The 10,861-nt window shown below is 41.7% G+C and overlaps 1 protein-coding gene across 1 annotated transcript; it reads right to left on the bottom strand.

Annotated features, from left to right (window-relative positions):
- Positions 1 to 1,586: 1,586 nt before the first annotated feature.
- LOC104488382 (glutathione S-transferase) lies at positions 1,587 to 7,310 on the bottom strand. Its single transcript, XM_010137854.1, has 6 exons — positions 7,206 to 7,310; positions 6,063 to 6,114; positions 5,681 to 5,813; positions 4,447 to 4,588; positions 2,808 to 2,939; positions 1,587 to 1,936 (listed from the first exon to the last, which is right to left on the bottom strand). Exons 1-6 carry the CDS (start codon positions 7,290 to 7,292, stop codon positions 1,814 to 1,816), a joined length of 669 nt encoding a protein of 222 aa, XP_010136156.1. The 5' UTR covers positions 7,293 to 7,310; the 3' UTR covers positions 1,587 to 1,813.
- Positions 7,311 to 10,861: the final 3,551 nt, after the last annotated feature.

Below are 10,861 nucleotides of genomic sequence, written 5' to 3'. Positions count from 1 at the left end.
TTTAAGGCACAAATGACCAAAAAAAAAAAAAGAAAGTCAACCCCGCTCCCCCAATCCCAAACCACAGCCTCCAGCTTTGGAATCTTTAGCTAACAAATGCTGGTATCAGTCTCCTCCAGGTGTGTTGCCAGGCTTACAGGCCACTGAGCTGGTATGTTAGAGATTTCAGATCGGCACGACAGTTGGACACGTAAAACGTGGTTTATTTCATCCTGAAGCAGAACTTCAAGGCACCTCAGAGGAAGTGAACTGCCACCAACCATAACAGGCTTGGGTGACCAGTGCCGGTTTAGATATTTGTACTGTAGACAAGCTGATTCATGCCTTAGATGAATTCAAATGAAAAGGTTAGGCAACCTAGTGCTGAAATGATGCAGAAGCCATCCTGCAGTTGCTGCTACCCCAGATCCTAAATGCAGTAAGATGTACCATTTTTGAGCACGTCCAGAGTTGACCGTTCCGTGCATTCTCTGAACTAGCCCCCTGGGGGCAGGGGCTAGGGCTAGCCTCCAAACCCAGCTGTGATCCAGAAGCTTTTGCTGAACTTCCTGAGCAGACCAAGCAAGCAGCATTCTCAGCAGGTCCTGCATATCCCTATGGGACTGAGGATTCAAAAAAATGCAAAGGTGATGTCCAGTGCCAGTATCTGCGACTGTTCAGTGATCACAGCACTTGTTTGGAACAGAGGTATAGCTCAAAGTACTTGAGTACTCAGCGGGCATGGCACAATACTGCTTCCAGCTACACAGGTAATTTCAATGTAAAACTCTTCAGACATCACCTGGGCAATGCCTGGGGAAATGCAGCATTTCCAGTCTGTGCCTCTAAGTTACATTATGTGGCACTTCTTATGCACAAGTCGGAAAAGGGAGATAGCTATGCTGGGCAGGAATTCTGCTTATACACAGGTTGACTGTTTTCTCTGCCTAATCAGTTAGAGTCCTCCTGAAAAAAACAACTAAATGCAAGGAAGAATAGCTTATGGCACTGTTAAAGGGAACAGTGATGGTTCCCATGAAAATCGGGTGAAGAATCTCATACAGTGCATGCTTTAAGCACTGCTGAGATAGATAAAGCTAACTCTTTTACTAAAAAGGTAAGTCTCCCACTACTTGGAAAGTGACTAGAGAAGGGAAAACCTTACAAAAAAACAGTCAAGTGGCATTTTCCTCACTGTGACCACCTAGCCAAGCAGCAGAGAAGAGCAAGGGAATAGCTGTAAGGGGATAGATGAAAACCATACCAGGCTAATTAAACACAAAAATTTTGACCTTTCAGTGATCAAATTCGCTTTTGGGAGAGTCACCTGGGGATTCTTACTTTTGCCTGTAAACTTAAAAGAATCATGAGGTTTTCGTTGGTTTCTGGTTTTTGTTTGTTTTTTTTTTTAATTGAAGCTCTGAGCGAAATAATACAGCAGGGAGACTACCTAGGTCTGAATTAGGTAACTTCCCTGTTTTTATGGAGTGCCTCTTCTCTCCTGCAGTTTGTGAAGTGGGAGGAGAAGGGCTATCTGCAGTATTCTGGAAGCTACAGCTGATATATTTTACCCTACCAGGCACGTACTGTAATTAAAACAAACACAAAGTATCAGCACACTTTATTTCATGACACCGCTCCATGAAATACCACTTTCTGGACTCAACAGGTCCAAATTAGCCTTTTACTCTAATTTAAAAGTGTGTTCTGTTTCAGCCATTATCACGTCACTGGCTATATGAAGCAAGCTACAGAATACATCTACGCAGTTTACGCTTATAAGGCACAGCTCTGGTAATATACTGCAGGTGCATTATCTTCAGCAGAGACGTGATTAAAAATTGAATATTTTCCTCACAGTGGCAACATACTTTGCATCTGCTGGTGGCTTCCTCTGGCTGCCAGGCTGCAAAAATTTTTTGATGGTTGGAATGTTGCTTATTCTTCCTTTAAAAGCCTGAAAAAAACAGCAGTAAAGCAAATTAGAGTAAGGGAATTGTAATTCCATCCTTTATAGCTTAAAAATCAGGTGACTTGGGTGTTTACTTCTCAGACATACTTACTAAACAGACGTAGTAGCTCCTTACAGCCAGCTCAGCAGTCAGCATTTTACATTAAAAAGAAAAAAGGGGGGTGAGCAAAAATACACCTACAATGTATTAGTCTTCTTGGAAAATCCAGGTGTGAATACCCTGATCTGCAAAGCTGGTGCTATGAAGTTTATCTTAGTTTCTCAGTTGGGGATGGGAGAAATAAATATTAAAGAGTTAAGATTCATCTAGTAAAGAAAAAAAGTGGAAGAAAAAAGAAAGCAAGAAAAAAACACAGCCTGAATCCAAATCCTGCAGACATATTTAAGAAATAAAAAAAAGGCAAGGATAGGAACACCTCCGTGCAAAGCACCATGGAAAACAAGATGTAAGAAACTTAACATGTATATGATTGTATACGATTTCTTCAAAATATAATTTTGCTAGCAAAAAGAGAAGGACAGGAACTGCAGACCCAACAGGCCGCAGACTTTCCTTCCTGTTGATCATTGCTGTGTTTGAAGGCATGGAAGTAGCAATTACTGGACCAAACTGGTAGTGTTAGTAAGTGAATTCCTGCCAGCTGAGAACAGCTGGGAAAAGCAGAGTAGAGCTGGGAAAAGGTGAGCCCTCTGAAGCCCCAGGGGCAAGGCAGTGCGCATGCGTTCAGGTGGCTGTAGTCCACGGAAGTAGACCAGAGAACTGCCGGTGACACAGTACTTAAATGTCAATTACTTTTAAAACCGGGCAGGGACGTTTGTATGTTACATTCCATATTGACATCAGATGATTACTAACCTGTAGCAGAGGAAATGCAGACAATATATCAGGCTTACATTCTTCTGTCATTAAAATGGCTTGCAGCAGATGAACATCTGCCCAGCTTAATTTGTTGCCAACAAGATTATCTTGCCCATGATCTTTTAAGGCCTACGAAATATGAGCGAATAAAAAAAATTCTATAGGATGTACAAATTTTATCTAGATATTTCATTACAGACAGATTTCTACAAAAACACACAATGGAGGAAATCCATGCAAGCACCTATAAAGTTAGACAATTTAAAGACTTTTCTCCAGTGAGCATACATACTAAACATATCAAACAGTGGTTCATGCCATGCAGGCTCAGGTTCAGACAATATCAGTGGCTAAATTTGCTTTCTATTTTTTCACAGCTTAAATACTTACGTTATCAGACATCAAATCTTGGAAAGGTTTATGTGTGCAATCAAGCTCTCACAGCACAGCCTTCCACTGGTATGGCAGTGGATCGATATGAACTCTGACTGCAGAAGTGGTAGCTTATGTTATTTACATGCAAATTTTTTTCACAGAGCGGCATCTGCAGGTTTCCCTTGTGCAGTTCAAGGCTCCAATAAAGAGGCACATGAAATTGCATCAAGTCCTGGATTTCCGAACGGATTTCAGCTGCCTGCGAAAACCAAGGATTCAAGCTAGGAACATGCTCAGCTCTGAAACAACACAGCTTTGTATCCTTGGCACGGACTTCTGAGGAAACTGCTAGGCTCTGAAAAAGCACTGTGAGAAAGTCTGTATAGTGCAACCATACAAGGTACAAAAGGTTAGAAGTAGGCTAGTGAGACGAGGATCACAGCTGGCTCAATTCAAACAGGAAAATGTTAACACAAAAAAAACCAAAAATACCCACCCCAAACAACCTAAAGGGAAAAACAAAACAACAGGTTGGTAGAAAATGGCAACTCAGTAACAGCCAGGCTACGTTCCAGGGAGAAACAAAGAACAACCCGTCCCCAGCCAGCTCTTGCCTACCCAAAGAAGTCTCTTCACGGGCTCAACAGGGGTAGCAAGCATACCAATGCTGTACCTCCTAGCTCATCAGAGGCCAACTCCTTAGCACGTGCTAGCCAGTACGCAACTGCTTTATGCTTTTAGGCTAGACATACCCTGTTTGCAGAGCCTCTCTGTGCACACGTAAGGATGGCCAAAGAGGAATTCAGAGAAAGACAGTAATAGTCTGTAAGTGTAATATATTTAAGCAATGGATTTGGGAAAGATCACAGCATGAGGTCCTTAAATGTAAAGCACAGTTAGATTTAACTTTGAACAGCAAAAGTATATTGACTTTCAGGCAGTAAGTTCTAACGACTGGCACAGGTATTTAACTGGTGCGTTTATGCAAAATGCTAGGAGCTATCAGCTAGGTTTAAAAAGTAGGATCTGCTTTTTGAGAATTCTTAAAGAAGACAGCAAAGATACGCAGTAGTTAAACCAGCCAAATATTATTTTGTGGCCCTCTTTTCACATTGCTGAAGGCTTGCTCCATCAAACAGTTCCAGAGTTGTACTGTCACTTGCCTTCTGCAAAGTAGGTGCATGGGGCCAGGGGAACGGGGTGGCAGGGAACCTGTGCCCCCTTTACTGTTTCCGTGGACTACTGGTGATTTATCACTTACCTTTTCATAAACAGGAAAGTACCTGGTTGTAGCTCGTTCAATGATTAAGGCAAGATTCTTTTCTTTTGCGTCAGCTGGTTGAAAAGGGAGAGTCATGATCGGTCCCATTAGGTCAGTTGTTCCCTCTACATACATATCAATCCTGAAACAAACATTTTTATTTTACATTTATCATTTGAATATTTCAATTTTTTTGTTATTTTCCTGAAATGCAATGCTGCAGTGATCACTGAGGAAAATGCTTATTAGAGGGTATAACACAAGACACTACTTTGTTTTCTTGTTCTTCCACTTTGATTCCAGGTCAGTTTTTTTCAAAGCACAGATCTTTATAAACAGGCTCACAGTGTCTGCAACAAGCAAAGTATAAATAACAGTCTGCAACTAAAGTATCTGAGGGGAGTTCACACTGTTTTCCACTGATAAACTATTCATCTGCACTCTGGGAGAAAAGAACACATATGCAAACTACCCTAGAGAACAAAAAAATTAGTTTTGAGATCTAATCACAAAAGGATCCCAGCAACAAATGGCTGCCAACTGTCAGTTCAGACATGCCAGTCCCAAAAATCTCTGGAGCTGCCCCTCCATTATCACAGAATAAACCCTTTACAGGAAGTGGTAGTCATTTGGGTTAAGGACTTAATTGAACTTTTGCATGACTTTTTTTTAAAGAAAGAATAAACAAGGATTTTTGCTTTCACCTTAGCCCTCTGATTATGAGAATGGAAAGTATCCATAGCTTACATAGTAAAGTAATATTAGGAAAATACAGGTTTAACTTGCAGTAGCATTAAGCCACTGAACATGTCTTTTTTTTTTATATCAGCTATGAAAGATTCTTTACATATTGAAAAAAGGAAATTAGAGTACTTCAAGACACTTTTCTTCAGGCAACTGTAGTTTTTCCTACTGTTTTCCAGTTTAAAGAGAAAAAAATAAAGGCATACTTAGCCTTTATTTTTGTATTAAGTTGCCCAGGAAATTAATGTACTTCTGGTCTCTGTGAAATTAAATGAGCCTGAAGGTGGCTGTAGCATTCTCACTATATTGACAATTAACAATCATGTATCAATCACAAAGTGCATTCATCTAATTACTGAATCCGAGTAGACAAAGCCCTGGCAGATATATGTGCACCTTTACATGCAGATATTTCACAGCAATATTCTTCCCATAAATATTAAAAAACATTGTAGAGTATTAGTAAGGACAGTTTGCACTGTTACAGTACAGGGCTCTCTCCTTCAAGTCTTTCCCATAGAGGTTGTATTTCCCTGCTATGTAGCTGAGGATGGCTCTGGTCTGCACCATCTTCATCCCATCAATCTCAACCAGGGGCACTTGCTGGAACAGCAGGACTCCATCTAGGGAAGAAAAAGCAGCAAACTACTCAGACTGCTGCAATACTACATTGAATTCTCTACTACTGAGAAAGAGACTTGGTAACACATCAAGTCATTTGCAATTCTGAGGGATGAAAGCATTTGCAAACAAGCAGGTCTCTCAAATCTCCTTACAATCATATCATTTTGGAGGTCTTACAAAAATCTCACCTGTTGTACCTGCATTATAATGGTGTGAATTTATGTTTGGGGTACAGCTTACAGACTCACCATTTTGTAATTTTTCCAGGTCTTCCTTTGTTTCTATGAATTTTTCCTCAAACTGAAAAGCAAAGATGGGAAACAACACTGTGTCACTCCAAAGACAATGGTGAAGTGAAATGGAGTCTGGAAGATAAGACTCCACCTCTCCACGCTATTCCCCATATTTCTCATGATTGTGTTGACTCCTACTCCTATTTGTATCTCTGCTCCAGCAATTAACCCAGGAGTATAGCATCCCCAACCCCACAGTAATGAACAATGCTTCACACTTCAAAACCAGCTTCCTTCATTAAAAAGACCACTCTACTTGCCTGCACATTTACCAGACACCAGATCATTCCCTTAAAAGCAGCTGATGCCACATGAAATATTGAGTAATTGTTATTAAGTTATGCCTCTTAATAAGTCACCTCTCTTTCCCCATTAATTTTTTTCTCTTTTTTTAAACAAATAGACGTATGAATGAGGTCAAAGTCTTTGTTTCCTCAGTAGTCCTGTTTTGCAGCTTCTGCCACCAACATTCACAAGTGAGGACCATCAAAAAAGCCTTTTATTTATTTCCAACGCAGTATGAATAGTTTCAGAGAAAACAATTTCAAAGTACTGTACTCAAGAAAAAATTGCATGTAGAAAGTAAGATGCCTTAAGGTGGTTTTCACCTCATATGAATCTAGATAGCAACCTGACTGCCTTCAGGGCAGCTTGGCTGAATTACCCTACTCAGGTCCTGACCCAAAGAATAAAAAGCACTTTGTTAGGAGATAAAGTTCTGAAGTTTTTCATGTGGTACACATGGTCTTTACGTAAAGAATAATCATAAGACACAGAGAAGTAATGAGCATTCACAAAAAGCCAGATATACATGGGTTTGGTCTGTAGCAACAATTTAAGATATCTTTAGCTTAATGTATGTTCCTAAAATGACACTTAACAATTCTCTTTGTACATTAAAATCCTTTTATTGGGTAACTGTTGCTCAAGGAATACATTAAAACATGAGAGAATGCATCACTGCATCTATGTATTCTGCATCACGACATAAAATGTTGTATCGCTAAGCAGAGATGTAACTGAGAAACCTTTCCAAAGAATGAATACTTTAATCACAGATTAATCTGATCACCTTATAAAAAAAAAGAAGATACAAACCTCAACCCCAGCTGCTGCTAAGAGCCATCGGACTGACTCCATCCTCCCCCTTCCCTTGGTATAGTGCAGCTTTGGTTTCCCTGCCATGATTTCAGAGTTCTTGTTTCCTGATAAATTCAAGAAGATGATCTTACAGGAAGCATGTTTTAAATTATCATTCAAAATGTTTCACCCCTGTGAGAAACAAGCGAGAGAAAGCCTCACCAAAGAGACCCAGGCCAGACTCCTCAGTGAAGCACCTATTTTTATTACGTTCTTTAAAGATCGGGTGTCTAGATAAGTAGGCACGATTTGGTAGAAAAATACATGAGTTTTTATACCCTATTCCCGGCCGAAAGATCCCTCCCTTGTTTCCCCATTGGCTGGGTACTCCAAGATTTACAGACTTACCTGTTATGCCTATTACATGTTACAGGTAACATTGGATCATACAATTTCATGCATCGCATGTCTCATTAACTCGGACTTATGCCTCCCCTAGGAGGAGAAAGTAATAGTCAACAGCCTATTAAGCAGGCGCAGTGCTGCTTCCACAGGCTCATCCATCCTAGTCAAGCCCAGTTTGACACATTCAATGTTTTAGCCCGCCCGTTATCTTGTTCCTTCTCTCTTTAATTGTCCTCTGGTTTCTTTCTTGTCTTGCAAGATTTTCTCCTGTTTACTTTATCAGTTCCTTTGAGATACCAGAACATCATCCCTTGTTTACCTTATCAAATCCTTTTAGATACAAGAACAACATCCCTTTGTTTCCTCCTCACACCCCAAACTACTAAATACAGTTGGATGCATGTGAAAGTAGAAGGGCAATCAAGAGCTAGATACTTGGGCTTGATGCAACCAAGGGATTCCTGTGGATTAGTGAAAAGAAAGTGCACACTACAAGGAGAATACAGCAATTCAAAGAAGCATCACGACAGATTGTAATAAGCATCTACTAAATCATACACATATCTTTACAAATACAAAAGCTCATGAGTTTTACAACCCAAACAGGATTGTAGGGTATTCCTGAATACGTAAATTTTTAACCTAGTAGTGATGCTATTTTTTCCACAGGTGATGGGTTTTGGACAGCATCCACATCATACCATATTTGAAAATGAGTTGCTTCTCAAGAACACCAAGACACCGGCATTATCTTCATCTCTCTTATTATATTTCAGAGCCCCATGCTGCTGTGTGTTTACAAATATGAGCTTGTAACAGCAATATATATTCCAGCATATATTTCACTAGGCCTGCTGACTTCCACAATTAGCTAGTTCTGTTTTGACCATTAGCCAAATCACACTATATCCATCACAGAGAATGCAGATCAACTTCAAGACACACTCCAGTTTTACAAACGACAGTTAAACTGTAACAGAGATGAATATCCTATTGGCTCTGAAAACTTAAATTTAAAATCAAAACCAAATAAACAAGACTGTGATCTCAGTGGGCAAATAAGGCCTGGGTAATGCCCCGAGCAGCAGGGGGCTGAAGTCAGCCTATCCGATGACGGCACTGGGATGAAACACTTCATCCTTTCTAATTCCCCTAACAAGCGCAGTCACATGCCGCAGTATGAACTCAGCAGCTGATGAGCTTGCCTGCTGCTGGAGACAAAGCTAACACTGTACTTTTATCACTAATAGGTCCCGGAAGAATGAAGCAGATTTAATAAGACAGAGTTACAGACTAACAGAATGCTTCACCGTTAAGCCAAGTCTTTATCTATTTACAGGCAAGCTTATTTATTCTAGCAGAGACTTCACAGTACGTTAATGAGCCACAAAATGGAAACTTTGGCCGTAACCCCAAAAGCAGCAGAGGAGAGGCACAAACAAACTGGGGAGACGCTGCATTCTTGGCCCTCTCCACTATAATCCTTCGTGGTGGCCACTATCTTCACTAGGTCCTATTGCAAACAGATATTTTCTGCTAGGGGCTGGACTTACAGGAGAAACCTGGTGCCCCAGGCCAAAATACAGTTCTTTAAAACCGCTGCTCAGCTTCCACCTAGCCCTGGCAATGCTTGTATCCCCAGACACCTTGGTCTCCTTCAACAAAGTTCTCCTGATACATAAATATATGCTTGATAATAAAAACTTGGTTACGACTTGATGGTTTGGAGTTGGCATCTATCTAGAGCTGCAGGATGCTTAGCTGGATTCCTAATACCTCAAGAGCTACAGGGCACATAAACAGGACATTTAGAGAAGTGCCTTATCACAGCTCCTTTCCCAGGGCCTGTACACAGAAAACCGTAACTTATGCTCTATTTTGAGTTCCCATAAGTGTGTGACACTATACCTAATGAAAGAGCTCTCAACCTTCCATGCTTCAAAAATACTTGATTCCCTGGCACTCAGAAAGTACATGACAGTCTCAACTCCACTCCGTCAGAGAGAACTGCACTTGGGTCCTCACAGACTGGACAAGCACTCTAACCACCAGCATGTGAGATCAAGACTGGGAAACACACTACAACCACAGGCTAGTGTAAGCTGAAAGAGCAAACTACCATGACTTCTCCCTGAAGCACAGGTAAAGCTGATAAATACCAGCCCAGCCAGAGCCCTTCTGGCCAGCATCAGCTCAGTGCTCCACTCCAAATGGCTGGAAAAGCTACACACCGGAGCAAGCATCAGTGGAAAAAAATCCAGGTATGAACGTAATCTGTACTTGTTCATCACAGTTCCTTGTGGAGATCGGCCCAGGGTTGAGGCTTTTTTGTGCAGGTAAGAAAAAGCTTACAACTTCCTGGAACTGCCTAAGGACTGACTTTTGGCTTAACGCTTACGTAGGATTGCAAAGTACTTTTGTGACTCTGTATGGCTCTGCAGTGAATATCCCTTTGTAAAGCAGTGAGTCATGAAAGAGAAGCAAAGTTGGTAAATTATATTTCTTAAATAGCAATAATGGACCTGAAAAGAAATCACAAATATTCTTCATATTCTAGTGCATCAGACCTTCCAGTGGACCTCAGCCACGCAGCTGTCAGAGTGACAGCTACTGCTGTGATCACTGTATTTAAGAAAAATCGCACTACTTTGTCCAAAGGAATTCAGGTGCTGGCCTTCCGGCGAGAAACAACTGAATTTAACAGCAAGCTCATAAACTGCTGCAAGATCTTAAACTTTTTTCCAAACTGGATGTGGACCCCAAAGTAGTTCTCTGCCACACCGTTCCTCGAACACAGCTCGCACAGGGCTGCTCAAGCAGCATGACCTTACCGCACAGGCCCCCGATTGCAGCGAGCCTGGCTCTGCCTCAGGACCATCTTAAGACTGTAACTGCTCACCAGCATGTGGTTTCTGCTGGGGTTCAGACCAAGTCTGGACTCGATAAGCGCTCCTTCCACCCACCTCCCGACCACGAGCTAGGAGGAGCGTTTGAATGAGGTCAACGGCAAATTACCCCGAGAGATTTTAAAACATTAACTCCAAACGGAAATGCCTCTTCAGGTTCCCTGACGATCCTACCCAGAGCCAGACGCAAACTCCCTCTATGCACCCCCACCCCACCCGGCGAGGGTCCCTGCTGCGGGAGAGAGTGCGGAGTAACCCCGCAACACACCCGCTCGAGCGGCGCCGCGGGCGCGCACGCCTGTTCCTGGAGTTCAAACCGCTCTGTCACGCACCTCGCCCTTCAGCCTGCCGCAGAGGCCCCGG

This window comes from Buceros rhinoceros, unplaced genomic scaffold (assembly GCF_000710305.1).
Source record: "Buceros rhinoceros silvestris isolate BGI_N320 unplaced genomic scaffold, ASM71030v1 scaffold47526, whole genome shotgun sequence".
NCBI lineage: Eukaryota > Metazoa > Chordata > Aves > Bucerotiformes > Bucerotidae > Buceros > Buceros rhinoceros.
The sequence above is the reverse complement of the archived record's forward strand: the minus strand, read 5'-3'. Positions and strand labels throughout refer to the sequence as shown.